The sequence below is a fragment of the Eumetopias jubatus genome, unplaced genomic scaffold (assembly GCF_037043125.1).
Source record: "Eumetopias jubatus isolate StellerSeaLion01/CBP00866 unplaced genomic scaffold, mEumJub1_p1.0 scaffold_4, whole genome shotgun sequence".
Classification (NCBI taxonomy): Eukaryota; Metazoa; Chordata; class Mammalia; order Carnivora; family Otariidae; genus Eumetopias; species Eumetopias jubatus.
The window spans coordinates 105,062,182-105,076,596 of NW_028274810.1; the positions used below are offsets into that span (position 1 = coordinate 105,062,182).

A 14,415-nucleotide genomic window follows, 5' to 3' on the forward strand; every position below is an offset into this window, starting at 1 on the left:
GGTGTTTCTTGCCCCCCACCCTGAGAGAGGGGTAGCTGGCGTTAAGATGCCACAGATGTCCAGGGGTGCCTGGGGGGCTCATTTGGTCGAGTGTCCAACTCTTGGTTTCGGCTCAGGTCATCTCGTGGGTCGTGAGATGGAGCCCTGTGTCGGGCTCTATGCTCAGTGGGGCCTCTGCTTGAGAGTCTCCCTCTGTCCCTCCCCCCTTCCATGTGGGTGCATGCATGCACTCATGCGCTCTCTTTCTCAAAGAGATAAATCTTTAAAAAGAAAGAAGGAAGGAAGGAAGGAAGGGAGAAAAGAAAGGAAGGAAGGAAGGAAGGGTGGGTCTCCAGACATGCTGCCCTCGCCCTGGGGACTGTGCTCCCCAAATCCGCCATCCTGCAGACTGGACACCCCCCCGGGGCCCTGCCAGCTTTTGGTCCCGAGGATATGGGTGGACCCACCCTGTGTCACCCCAAGGCAAAGGCCTGGTCTGGGGAAGCTGGGACGCTTGGTGAATGGTCACTGTCCCTGCACCTCCAGCCCCATTCTGCACACTAGGGAGGGTGGTGTTCCTCCTCTGTTCAGATCATGGTCGAGGGGTGACCCATCAGCTCTGGAAGCGGGCTGCTGTGGGTAGCGTGTCTGGCTTCAGGCTCAGGCAGGATGTGGGAGACACTTGGCAGTGTGAAAGTCGCTGAGAATATCGTATTCCGTGTGTGCAAGTTGCCTGTCGTGGAGCTTAACCTGAGTTTCTAACCCACTGGTACGTATCTGACGACAGAACTTGAGCATGTATGTGCAGGCCTTGCCCGCTAAGGCATCTGGGCTGTGGGGAGCCAGCAGGGGTTTGGGGGCAGGCGGAGACACGTGCACAGTACCTGGGCGGGGGCGGGGGTTCTCCAGCCCCGTGGGACTCCCCTGGCTCGGGCCTTCCCTCTGCCTGCTTGGTCCTCAGAGAACACGGCTGCCCACAGCAGCCAACCCTGTGGGCCCCACCGGCCCAGGTCACCTGCGCCTGCCCTGGCATTTCTCACTCTCGAGGGTCCTGTGGCTGCAGGCCTGGCCAAGCTGACAGCCTGAGGGACGGTCCCCAGCAGACCCCCTGCCATGGCCCCGGAACCTAGTAGGTATTTAAAAAAATCCACTAATGTGAAGTAGAAAATACATTTGTTACTTGGAAATCTCTAAATTGTCCGCAAGGCGTCCGTCCAGCCTTCATTCACAGCCACGTGTCAAGTTTTCACGGTTTTTGTTGCACGTTTCTGACCTGGTCCTTCTTCCTGTCTGCCTGGTCCTTCTTCCCGCACGGGGTTGCCTGGGTCTAGGGGAGGGTGTCAGACACACGGATTTGAAAGCCAGGCTCCGGTTCCGAGCTCTGTCTGCCTGGGCGTGAGTTCTTGAGCACTTGCTTGGGCCATGTCTTTGCTCGGCCACTGGCTGGGGGGTCTTGGGGTCCCTGTCTGCTGTCTGTTGCTGCCCCTGGGAGGGGTGGTGGCAGGAGGGCTGGGCCCTGCTGCTCGAGGCGAACCCCCTGCCTGACACAGGGGAGGCGGGTCCATGTCGTGGAGCCTGGCCCAGCAGCTGGGGTGATGCAGGGGAGGCGCCCACTCCTTTGCCCGTGCACCGGGGGCCTCTCTGGCCCGCACGCCCCCCAAGCAGGCCCTGCTCCCCAGGCTTCCCTGTGCGGCTCCCCGCCTTCCCTGCCCCCGTGAGCATCTCTGGGAGTGCCCCTTCTCGGTTCGGGGCACAGCTTCACGTGGCTTTTCTTCCCGGTTTTCATTTCTGTGGCTCTGCTGCCTCGTGCGTGCCTCCCTCCCGGGACACCCCAGCGCTGTCCTCGCCCGCGGCCTGCCCACGCCTGGCTGTGCTGTGTGTGGTGCGTTCTGGCGTCCACTTGTTCGACGGCACTCGTGGAGCATCTTCGAGGAGTCCGCACGGCGGCAGAGCCTGGGGGCGCAGTGGGTGGTGGTGGTCTGCACGGAGTTGGCGCCTGCTCTCAGGGAGGCCGTGGCCGTAGTGGACACAGTGCCATGCTGTGAGCGCTGCTGTGTCACATCTGGGGAAGATACACGCTGTTGCGGCGGGTGGCAGCCCACAGCGTCCCCGGAGTCTGACGGGCGGGTGCAGGGGCCTTGTGGTCAGTGGACGAGATCACAGCGGCTGTGGGGCAGACAGCGTGGGGGAGCGGGGCGAGCCGTGACGGTGGCCTTCACTGGCCCCATGGCGCTGGGAGTGGAGGGGGACGGTGGGCTGCACGTACCCTGGAGGTAGGTTCCGGGCCCTTGGCGTCGGGGATGCTGATGCTGTCCGCGTCCCGGGTTGACCTCTCTGCCAAGCTTCCCTGCGTGGGCTTCAGGGTCACCGTGTGCCTCCTCCCCACACCCCTGCGGGGCTGTTTCATCCTCAGCCCCCCACTCCTGCCCCATTTCAGACACATCCTCAGGCTGCGGGTGTGGGGCTGGAGGGAGGAGGCTGTGAGGTCTGAGTTCGCCTGCAGGGGGGCTGGGGCAAGGGGGGGGGCGCTCCCTCCAACACTGGGGACAGTGGCCATGGTTATGGGTCAGAGAGGAGGAAGAAGCCTTCCATAGAGCGCCCTCCTGACCCCAGACTCTAAGTAGAGGATCCCGGGGCCTGGTCCCTGCTCACTGGCTATGTGGCCTGGGGCCACATGCTGCCTGTCTCTGAGCCTCAGCTACCTTATCAAGCATAGCGTCCAGCCCAGAGGGCTGCTTGGACCCATGTGCCTGGCTGACAGCACTCCCTCAGGCCTCCTGCCTTCTGGAGTTTCTCTCCCTGCTCCTGGTGGGGGTGCCTTTAGGGACCCATGAAGTCACTGAGCCCACGGCTCACACCAGGCTCCCGGAGGCTTTTGGGGGTAGGTCACTGTACAGAGCATCCACTCAGTGAACTGTGCAAAGCATCCACCCAGTGAACACCCCTGAGCCTTCCGGACTCAGGGCCAGGCTGTTGGGGTCCCAGGGTGGGGGCACAGCCTACCCGCCTTGGCCGTGCCCTCCTGGGCATAGGGTTAGGATGGGAGGGTGGCTGCAGGGCCGGGAAATTGGTGCTGGGGGTACCCAGTCCAGCCTGGGTTGGCATACTTGCTGTGACGGGGCCGGCAGGCAATTTGGGACTGTCGGGCCCTCCGGGGCCGCCTGCCAAGCCTCACAGACCTGCCCTTCCCTGCCCACAGCCCCCACCTCTCCAGCCGGCTGCTTCTTTCCCCACACACTAGTGCTGGGACGGGAGGATGGGGCTCATTGGCACCCACACCACAGGTGGGCAGCCTCCTGGGCCCAGTGGGGTGGAGTGTGGAGAGAGGGTCTGGGAGCAAGGGTCTCCTTAGAGAGGGGAGAAGGGGCCCCCTCCCAGCCCTGAACCCTCCCTCCATCCCTGAACCCTCCCTCCATCCCTCCTATCTGGGCTCTGCCGGCCTGCACAGGCACTGCCCCTCCGAGGGGCTGACCAGCCTGGTGGTTGGCGCCCTTGGGCCGTGAGCAGGAGGGGCGGGGTCCTCAGCAGTGGGCTCTCCCCCGCTGCCCCTCCCTCCCCACCTCCTCGAGAAAATGGGAGGGGGGGGGCTTCAGGCTCTGGTGGCGGTGCCTGTGTGTGACCCAGGACAGAGCAGAGGGACCAGTGACCTGATGGCAGTGTTGGTGTTGCTGGCCTGGGAGACGACCACCCCCCCACCCAGGGTTCGGGGCTCAGCTCTCAAGGTGCAGTCCGGGCTTTCGTGGGAGGAGGGCTTTCCTGTCTGTGGTGAGGGTCTGGGTCCTGTCCAGCGCAAGGCTTTGCCTCCTGGGGGACACAGGAGAGGGTTCCCAAGGATGCTGTGTTCTGGTGGGGGGGCTGGGGCTGCCCCTGGGCCGCCGCCCCTCCTTACACGCCTTCTCTCCTCTCTCCATAGCCCAGTGCAGCGCTGGCCTCTGTTTTAACGGTGGCCACTGCGTGCCTGGCTCAGCCCAGCTATGCTACTGTCCCCGAGGCTTCCAGGGTCCCCGATGTCAGTACGGTGAGTGGATGGACGGGCATTCTCCCACCCCTCAGCCTGCTCCCTGCGGCTTGTCTGAGGTTGTTGGGGCCGGGGGGGGGGTGCGGTCCGGAGACTCCCTCCACTGAGGCCTCTGCTCCCCATCATCTTAGAACCCACCCTATCCAGTTGCGGCCTCCAGAGAAATGGGCAGGGACGGGCCGGGTTGCTGGGTGGTTGGGAAGCGGCCTGTCCCGGGGTCTCCAAGCAGCATTCCTGCCTTGCTGGAGCCCCTTGTGTCCCTCATGTGGAAAGATGGGGGGGGGCGTGCAGGGTCCTACTGGAGGCGATTGGTTCGGTGAAACTTGGCACATCTGTAAACTGATAGATCATGAAAACCGAGCAACGCTACACGCCCTTGGACAACAGAAACTCAACTGAGTGAATTTTCGAGAGCTCATTGGCTTTATTAACCGATGCCTGAATCAGGCAGAATGCCATCTAGCAGAAAGGAAAGGTTTCTCAAGGGAAGAGAAAGAGCAGGAGAAAGGAAATTATCAGCCAGGCAAGGCGGCCCTCCTCAGGGGGACGTTTCCTAGAGCCGACGGGGGACTTCCCGTGCTGGCTGCTGACCGGGGCTGCTCCTGGGCTGGGGGCTTGGTTTGCTGACGTGGGGCCTTAACCTAAGTCCTGCCGTGCTGGGGGCCTGTGGTTTTCTTTCCCGCAGCGTGCTGTCGGGACAGTGTTAGCTGGGTGCTGGGGGGCGGGTCAGGCTTAGAGTGGGCGTGGTGGCGGTGGAGTTTTTGTAAAGAAAAGTGCACACAAGCACAAGAAAAATCGTCAGAAGAACCCCGCCCCCCCCCAAGACGTTCTTCCTAAGTTCTTTGTGACGGGAAGGTGTGAGCATTCCTGAGGGGTTTCTTGTTTTGTCCAGAGTTTTCTTCGTACAACAGGGAGCTCTCACGGTCCTGTTGGAACAGGCGCAGAGCCATGGCCGCCCAGTGAAATGAAATACTCCCAGACGGTTTCCGGTGCTTTGAACTTGCTCCTAGCGAGCAGCTGGGGGCTTCTTCCAGGTGGATGCCAGGACGGACGTCCTGCGCCATGCCTCAGTGCCTCAGAGCCCAGCAGGCAACCGGGAAGGGGGCGGGCATCAGTAAATTGTGGGGAACAGGAGGCCCCTCTGTGTCCACATGTGGTGGCCCCCCTGCCTCCGGCAGAGACAGAGGGCAGGGGTCCTGGGGAGGGGCTGGGTCCCCGAGTTCTGAGACAGGTGCTAGCAGCTGGGGTGCTGATGATTGGAGAAGCTGGTCAGGCAGCTCTGGTTGCTTACTCAATGCCCTCTGTTAGCCAGAAAGTTCTCGATCCTGCTGCTTCGTGGGCTCTGTGGGCTGGGAGGACCGATGCCTGGGCCATGGAGTGAGGCCTGCTGTTGAGAGCCCTGTAGGTGCTGGGGGTGTCCTGTCCCATGCCCTGGTGCCTCAGCCAGACCTCATGAGTTTAGGACCCTGAACCCCTCGGTGGGCTGGCCAGATGTGACCCCCCCCCCAGGCAGGCTGGGGTCCAGGCTGCGTCTAGGCTGGGATGGAGGGGGCCAGTTGTCACACGTCGGCTCTTCTTGGTCTGGTCGGTGTTATGGCCACGGTGGAAGTGGGAAAATGCTTTGAGGACCTTCTGACTCATTCAGCCAACCTTAATGAACTGCGTGCTGCTTGGGGTGAGTTTCATTCAGGTCCTGGAGGAAGCTCCCTTTGGGGATGTTGCCGGGACAGGGTTGTGGCTGACAGTCAGCCGCATAGATGCTGCTGTGGTCCCTGCTGCTGGGGGAGGGCCGTGAGGAGGTGACCCTGGAGCGTGGCCTGTCTTTGGTCACGTCCTCCAGGAAGCAGCTGGGGACGCCTACCCTACCCCAGCTCCCCTGCCCCTGCCTCCTGTCAGCCATCGGCTGCCTCTCCGCTCCTGGCCTGCCTCTGTCCGAGGGCCCAGCTCTGAGCCTCCCGGGCTGGTGCTCCCTCTGGCATGAGCAGCCTCCCCCACCCCAAAGCCCTGACACTTGGCCTCCTGGGTATCGGAGGGCTCAAGGGCTGCAGGGGCACAGTAGGGAGGGAACTCAGCATGGGGGGAGCTCAGCATCCAGCGAGTGGCCCTGTGTCCATGGGAGGGGGCCTGTCTGGCCCCGTTCTAGGGTCCCAGGGCCACCCCTGTGGTGTCTCTGGGTGGGGTGGGAGCAGTGTGCACATGCTCTGCTCTCTAGCTTCATGAGCCTGGGCTCCAGACTTGGCTTTGCCTCCAGATCAGCCCCTGCTCTCCACAGTGTTAGTGGGGGTGGCCTCTTGGGGCCTGGAGGCTGGCCTGCACCACCTCGGTGTACCCTGTGTTCGCTGTGCAGAAGAGGAACCCAGGGTCAGGGAGGTTAGCAGCTGCTTACCACTCAGCAGAGCTGGGGCTGGAAGTGTGACCTGTCCCATTGAGCGCTTGGAACCTTCCACCGTCTCCCAGTGCAGTGCCAGACCTCAGTGGGGCCCCATCAAGACCTGTTTTGGAGAGAGAGAGGCAGATCCCCTGGTCCCCACCTTGCCCTGACTCTGCACCTGGGGACCTGGGCTTGTGACCAGCCTGGCCCTCTGGGATGGGTGGGCTTTCTGCTGCAGATGTGGCCTTCAGGAAGCAGTTAATCAAGCTGGAGGAAGGCTGCTGGGCTTTCTCCTGAGGCACTGTCTCCTAGAAGAAAGGCTGGCTGTGCAGGGTGGAGTGTGTGGGCTGGAAGCGCATGGCTGGGCGTGCGGGCTAGACAGGGTTGGGTGTGCAGGGCTGGGTGTGCAGGGCGGGTGTGCAGGTCTGGGTGTGCAGGGCAGGTATGAAGGGCTGGGTATGTGGGGTGGGTGTGTGGGGTGGGGTGTGTGGGGTGGGTGTGCAGGGCAGGTATGAAGGGCTGGGTGTGCAGGGCCACGTGTGCTGGGCTGTGTGTGCAGGGCTGGGTGTGCAGGGGGTGGGTGTCCCCAGCTGCTTGCAGGGGCACCCCTGCCTATGCTCCTGCCCACACCCCCGACAGCACCGCCTTCCAGTCTCTCCCTCCATCTGGGTCTGCATGAGGCGGACCTGAGCTTCAGCACAGTTGGGAATATTTAACTAACCCCCCAATTATAATTGATTCCAGTTTTGAAAATAAAAGCCATATTTTTTCTGGTTCCCCCAAATTCTTTCATTTGAATCAAAGAGTGGGGGGGAGGGAGGCACCCCGTGGGGTTGATTGTGGAGTGCAGAGGGAGAGGGGGCCCCCAGGAAGGGCCCTGGGTACCCACAGCAGAGCCCCCCTCGGCGCGGCCACGGCCAGCTTCCATGTCCTGTAGCTGTGACCCTGGGCAGCGCCCCGGAGCCCCGTCACTCCGTTTGTTAGGTGGGCAGGGAGAGCGGTTTTGTGCGGGTCCCAGGTGTGAGCGCAGGTGAGGCTCAGCGCCCCGGTGGAAGAAGGGTGGGGGTTTGGCAGCGCCGTCTCTCCCCAGAGGCCCGGTCTGCTGGACATGCGGGCATAAGGGTGGATGGCCCGGTGGCTGGGGACTGTCCCTGGCTCTTGGGGTAACCGCCTGCACAGCATGCCTGAGCTTCCTTGGGGCACAGCTCACACGTGGCCCCTCCCTCCGGTGGCCTGGGGTAGGGACACCCCCAGGACGAATGGCCCCCTGCCCTGTGGGTCGGCACCATCAGTCAGTAGAGGAGGGCCATGTACCACGGGAACCCCTTGTCCCTGGTTGGGCTCCAGGGGTCCTGTCCATCCACCAGGAATGGTTTGCACCCGCAGAAAATACAGAAAATCACAGTGTGTGTGCTCCTGAGTGAGCGTGGGCAGATGCCCCCACCCCCAGTACCTGCTGGGGATGCACGTACTTCCTGGCTTCAGGCATGGGGTCTTTAAGGAAAAAACAGACAGGAGACACAGCCCCTTAGGAGCGTGCGACCTCTCAGTATAGCTGGCCTTTACGCTGTGCATCATGACGGAGCCCCAGTCATGTCCTGGGACTTGACCTCACCTGACCTTGCGGGACAGAAGCAGACGGAGAATGCAGGCCTGGGTTATCTCTGGGTACCTTCTCAGTCCAAGAAGCTTTGGCTTTGGTTTCCCTCTGGGCCTCAGTTTCCTCAGCTGTAAAATGGGTGGGTTGGGAAGGTCTCTGAGGCAGTTCTGGGACTTGAACTCTCGAGTCCAGCTGGGCAGAGAGCTGGGTGGCCTGAGGGCTTCCTGGAGGAGGTGGGCCTGTGGGCTGGGGAAGGTTTGGGGACTGCAGGCAGTTCAGGGTGGGCTTTCCGGATGAAAGAGAGGCTAGAGCAGAGCAGTAGAGAGGAGAGAGTGAGTCAGCTTGGCCTGGAGGGCCTGGGTGGGGACTGCAGGAGGGTCAGCCTGGAACCCCCAGGGCCTCGGCCCCCCTCTCTGGGTTGGTGGAAGACCTGAAGCCTGGACAGCTGCCTTGGGGCTGGCTAGCCTGGCGGGTGCCCCGGGGGACCCAGTGTGACCTACCCAGCAGGGACAGACGTCGGCGGTCCTGCCTGGAGCCTCGGCGCCCGGATGGGTCCTGCTCTGAGCAGGAGGCCGGCAGGTGGGGGCCCCTGGGAAGCAGAGCAGTAGAAGCAGGCTGCGGCCCTGAGGGCGAGGGGGGAGGAGGCAGGCCCTGCCGTCCGAGCCCCTGGCCCCGGCCCAAGGGTGGCTCTGTTTCTAAACTGGGGTGATGGATCAGTGGAGAGGAGGCAGGCCCTCCCAGGCCCCCTTCAGGGCTGCCCGCTGTGCCTGAGGGTGGGAGTCTGACCCCTGGCCCGAGGTCCAGACACCACCAGAAGCCGCTCCTGGCCAGCCGCTGTGACCAGGCCTGGGAGCGGCTGCGGCTGTTCTGGGAGCCTGGGCCCCATCGAGGGGTGGGCGGGGGCGGGAACACAGCCAGCGCCGGCCACCCCTGAGGGGCTGGGGGCACAGCCCGCCGAGGCTAGGTTCCAGCCGCGCTGGGGTCGTGCCGCCGAAGCCGGCAGCCACAGCAGCCTGAGCCTGGCCTGAGTCCTTCAGAGGCAGCTCAGCCACGGTCCCGTGGGTGTGGTCTCAGGTTAACCTGGCCCTGCCTGCCTCTGACCTTGATCCTGGGCAGTGGTTCCAGGTTCCCTGCGCCCTTCCCTGTACCGGCGCGGCGGGCTGGCAGGGCCATCTGAGAGTCCCACCGGCCATCAGCAGCAGGGTGCTTTCTGATCCCCACAGCTGGGGGCATCCCCGTGAGCACCCGGCACCTGTCCCCTAGGCTGGAGACGCACCCCCTCGGCTTCTCTGGGAGGCTGCCCTCAAGGTCCAGCCTTTGAGGAGCTGGGTCCACTTTCTGGGCAATCAAAAAAGCCAACCACACGGTGGCCGGCTGTGCGTGGCTCTCCTCTGCCTGGGTGGCCCGCCGTGATCCGTGTCCCGCCCGAGGGCTTTGTGTCCACGTACACCCGCTTTAGCCGCACGAAGCTCTTGCTTCGAAGACAGTTCCCGAAGCCTCCAGAGCCTCCTGCAGGAGGGGGCACTGGGGTGTCTGCCTGGCCTGGGGGCCGCCTCGGCCCTTGGGAGGGCAAGGCCTGGGGGGTCAGATGGAGGGGTGAGTGGTGGCTTTGACTGCCCTCTGGCCTCCATCCTGCTGCCCTTGGCAGTCGGCTGGGTCAGGGGTGGCTGCTGCAGGTCCGTCCTGCACTCGGGCCGGGCCACGTCCCTGCAGGGCAGTGGGTCTGCAGATGGTCTGTTCTAGGTCAGCCGAGACTGGCCACATGCAGAATCCGAGCTGCTCTTTCAAAGTGGCTGACTCTGGGAGAGGCATTTGTGTTCGCGCAGTGAATCGCTTAACTTCCAGGTCTGACCTCCCCCAACAACCAGCCACAAAGGCGCCTCTGTCTTTTGGGATGACCGTGGCCTCCGGGCCTGCCTCATGCTCTGTGGGGCTGTGGGCCTCTCCCAGGCCTGACTCCAGAGTTGGGGGGGATCTTTTTATGGTATAATTATAGGGAGGAGGACCAAGGGGCAGACCCTCCTGGGAGTGGGGGTCTGTGAGCCTGCCCCGCGTGCTCATTTGGTGAGTGGGCAGCTCAAAGGCCCCTGCCCATGTGGGGCCTACTGTCCAGGCAGGACTGAGGCTCAGATTTAGAGGACAAGGCCTCCGTGCCTCCCGTCCCCAGGCTGGAGGCCCCGCCCCATCCTCCTGGGTGGCCTCCTGAAAGGACGCTGTGAATCTGGCCTTCGCCTGACTCGGCCACATTGTCCTATCCCCGCCTCCTCAAAATTGACCCAGACTCTTCTGTGAAGTGCTCTTCCCTGGACTACGAGGGTGGTCCTGGGGGTACCCTGGGCAGGCTGGGGACTTGTCCCATTTTATAGGCGGAGACACTGAACCCAGGCCATTCCTGAGTTGCTGCCGTCGGTGGTGGCTCAGTGTGGGCCGGCAGCCTTTTGGACCCACCAGCGTGGGGGCCGGGTTGCTCGTGGGGCCCCACTGGCTAGGGGAAGGGAGCCTGGGTGGTGTCTGGGGGTCTGTCGGCACAGTACCCCACGTGGGTCCCCAGGCTGGCGTTACCTTGGGACGGACAGGCTCCGGCGCAGGAAGTCCCTCTGGTGTGTTTGGGGCCAAGGGGCCTCTCCTGGGCTCTGGCAGACTTTCCTGGGAGCCCACTGGGCTGAGTGGAGCCAGCAGCTGCCCAGGGTTCCAAGAAGCAGCAGAGCCTGATTTGACAGCACCCACCTGGCCATGGCTGATGGCTTGGCTACGCCGAGTGGGGGCAGGCTGCCTGGCCCCAGGCCCTTAGGAACCCGAGCTCTGCACAGAGGCTGCCCCTTGCCCTCCTGCGCCCTTCAGACCTCGCTGCCTCAAGCTCTCCCCACCAGTGGAGGGGAGTGGAGCATGGGAGGCCTCCGCAGTGGCTGTCTGCCCGGGAGCGCTCCTGGCCTGCCTGGTGGGCCCAGGTGGGTGCCCGAAGGATAGGTATCTGGGTCAGCAGAGGTAGCTGGATGGGGCAGGGGCACTAGTGCAATGTGGTGGTGGTGGGGGGGGGGTCCCTGCACTTGGGAGCTCTTAGACTGGACGTGGGAGAGACCCTCACAGCACACGTGAGGACCTGCATCTGTGGAAGGAACTTATTTGGGAAGCCGTGGAGGTCCTCCCTCTGCCCGCGTGTGGACCGGTCATGCTGGCCAGGCCGCCTCCCGGATGAGGTCCCCACTGTGCTGGGTCCCCTTCTCATTGCCCCAGAAGTTTGCCCCTGGGGGGCAGACTGGGGGGGGCCTCTGTGGGGGGGGCCCACTGTGGCTGGCGCTCACCCCTCACACACAGCGCCTGGCCGTTGGAGCACTTCATGAGTCAATAAAGTGAAGCCAGCCACTGAGCTGTCTGCGGCGACTCCAGTGTCTCAATTCCTAGAGAATTCCTGCCTGGGGTGGTCCTGTGCTCAGGAGCCCGTTCTGGGCCTGGCTCTGCCTCCTTAGTGTCTGGGCCCCTCCCGCGGGCCACATCCCTAGCTCCCGGCCCGGCGGTGCCCTGAGACCTTGCAGAGGGAGGCCTGAGGCGCCCGGCAGAGCAGCTCTGGGCGAGCCCCGGACCCCTGGCTGCTTTCTGGGCTCTTAGAGGGTGCCTCGGCCTTGTACCCTCTCCACCCCACCAAGCCTGGGCTGCCCCGAGCCCTAGCTGTTCCAGGGGCAAATTCTAGGAAACGTGCTGATAGCCTGTTTTCGGGATTCCTGGGGCTCGTGCCTGGCTCCCTATCCGGGCAGGATAATTAACAAGGGGTCTGCGAGCAGGGAACTGGCATTGGCAACCCAAATCTGCTCTCGGGTCCTGGCGGCTCCAAGCATTCCAGAGCAGGGCCTGGTCCTCTGCGCCCGGGTCGAAATGGGGCCTGGGCAGCATCACGTGGAGCCAGGCCAGCTGATAACAGGGCGGTTACTTCAGGAGGAGGAGGTAGTGACCAGGGGTGCCGACAGCCAGCTAAGCGGGCCTCCAGCCAGCACTGGCTGCCCAGGAGCTGCTGCCCAGCTCAGTGTCTGCAGGGAGCCGGGAGTACCAGGGAGGTCACCCCACCTCTTGGGGTCAGGGCAAGGTGAACCTGCGGATTAGCTTTCCACCGTGGGGTCCTCCATAGCTGGCCCTGTGGTCAGAGTTCTCAGGGGGGAGGAGGCCACATCCCCACCGAGCAGAGCCCGTCTTAAGGCCAGAACAGAGCACAGGCCAGTCCGAGCAGGACGGGGTGCAGGCGTCCCACACATGGCATAGTGGATGTGGCCATCCTCACTTGCGGACCCTTGACCCTAAGCAAACCACAGTGGGTATGGCATGCATGGACCTGTGAACCCCGGGCCAAGAACCCAGATGGTCCTGTGGCCGCTCAGTTTAACTGGGTAATTTGGAAGATTCTTGGACACTGGACACCTGGGTGCTTAGCCTTAGTTCCTAGCAGGGAGACTATCCCTCGCCTAGCCCAGACTCGGTGCCTGCACAGACAGAAGGGGCGGGGGCTCCCGGTCCTGCCCCTTGCGCCCGGCCCTGAGTGCCTGCCCTCCACTCTCCCAGCTCCCTGGGGCAGCCCAATGCCCCCCAGCATGGCCCTGGCCTTCCCACGGGCTGGCTTTGTGCACATTGGCTGCAGGCTCTCTTCCAAAAGACGGGCATTGCCTTGTCTGCTCAGGGACAAGGATGGGCGAGTTTTGGCAGCAAAGCCATGATGTGACTTGTTCACCAGGAAAGGCACGCTGCATACCTCATCCACCGAACACCGCCGTCCTGTGTCCCTGTGTGTGCTCCGGCTGCGCCCTGGCCGGGGTGCAGGGCAGTCGGTTCTGCCCGGTGCTGGCTGGGCTTGGGGGCCTGCTCTCCTGGGGACCCTGGATCCAGTACCTGGGACCCCAGGTTTGTCCTCCCGAAAGTCGAGGTGGCAGGGCTGGGAGCTGAGGTCTCCTGAGGACCTCCCTCAGGTGTTTGTGCACCACAGGGGCAGGCACGCTGGGCTCAGCCGCAGAATTTTGGCTCCCTGTCCTCGTTTCCCTCACCTGCGGGACCACCATCACTTTAGGGTCTCTGTGTGTGTGCCCTGTGCCTGCCCGTTCACCGCCAGTCCTCTCGGGCTGCATTTGCCATCCTTCAGACCGAGGGCAGGGCAGGCTGGGATGGGGGGACTCAGGCTGGCTCTGGGCTGGGTCCAGGACCGACGCCACCCTCCAGGAGAGGCTGTCCTCTGGGGCCAGCATCTCTAGGCACTGCCAGGTTAACAAGGGCCCACCGGAGGGCTGGGACGGTGTCCTGGGGAGGAGGCCACTGGTGCTGGCCTGGTACTCGGCTCTGGGCAAGGACCTTTCTCTCCAGCCCTTGTGGGGAGAGCGTGTCCGTTGTGGGGCGCATCTGGAGCTCACACAGCTTGTCCCTGTGTTGAACTGCGTGCGGTGTCACCTATGGGCCTAGGGAGCCAGGGGCATGAGGTGCACTACTGGGCGCCCACCCCATCCTGTGAAGTCTTCTGACTTCGACGAGGCTCCCCACCCCGCCTTGCAGGCGGGCTCCCTGAGGGGCAGTGTTCGGAGCCAAGTGGCTGTCCTCCGGCCTGCCCTGTCTTGGGGTGACCGGTGCGGGGCTGAGCGGGGCAGCCTGGCTGTCACCCAGCAGATGTGGACACAGGGTGGGTGCCGGCCATGCTGGCCACTCCTCACAGCCCCCTGGGCCGTCCGTTCTTCTGTGTCCTGGGAACACACAGAGCTGGAGCCATCTGGGTTCCAGCGTGAGGGGAAGGTGCCAAGGTTTCTGGCCCTTCTGTGGTTTCTGGCGAGAGGCTGCCCTGCCTCGGCCCAGCCAGCCCCGGGCTGTAGCGGCTGGACCCAGAGCTGTCAGGAAGAACCTCACGTGTCCACCTGGGGAGCGTCGGGGGATCATGCAAGGAGGGTCTTAGGCAGTGTGGCCCCTCTGGCTTGGGGGCCCAGGACTGTTGGAATGCCTGGAGGCTGGTACTGCCCCAGGCCCTTTGAGGCCGCGGACGCCCCCGTTCCCTGTGGGGGTGGGCAGACGACAGGTGGAGGGCATGGGGGTGGCGGGGCCCAGCCTGGAGGGCTGTCTTTGGGAGGGGCCTGAGCGGCTGCTCATCCTCGCGTGAACACAGTTTTGTCGCCTGTTTCTAAGCCACAGCCAGGCTGGGGGCTGGCCCGGGAGGGGCTGGCCCGGGAGGGGCTGGGGGGTGGCAGGGGGCTGGCCCGGGAGGGGCTGTGGAACACGGACAGAGTCCCCCACCCTGCTCCCACAGTGAGTGTGTAGGAGCTGAACCTGCCCATTTCTGAGGCCAGGCTCCAGGAGGGGGGCAGCTGGGTCCCGAGCCTGGTAGAGCTGGCTGTTTCCCCAGGTGGGTGGGGACCTGGTTTCCCCCCGATGCTGTGGGATGGTGCTTCTGTGGGGGAGGCTGCCCTGACCTGAGAACCCAGGGGTCAAACG

The 14,415-nt window shown here is 63.8% G+C and overlaps 1 protein-coding gene across 4 annotated transcripts in view; it reads left to right on the forward strand.

Moving 5' to 3' along the window:
- Window positions 1–14,415, forward strand: part of MEGF6 (multiple EGF like domains 6) — an 86,156-nt gene that overhangs the window by 15,252 nt on the left and 56,489 nt on the right. For all 4 annotated transcript variants that reach the window (XM_088022639.1, XM_088022643.1, XM_088022640.1 and 1 more), the window contains exon 4: window positions 3,893–3,997. In XM_088022639.1, coding sequence (XP_087878765.1) covers window positions 3,893–3,997 — 105 coding nt within the window. The remainder of the gene's footprint in view (window positions 1–3,892; window positions 3,998–14,415) is intronic.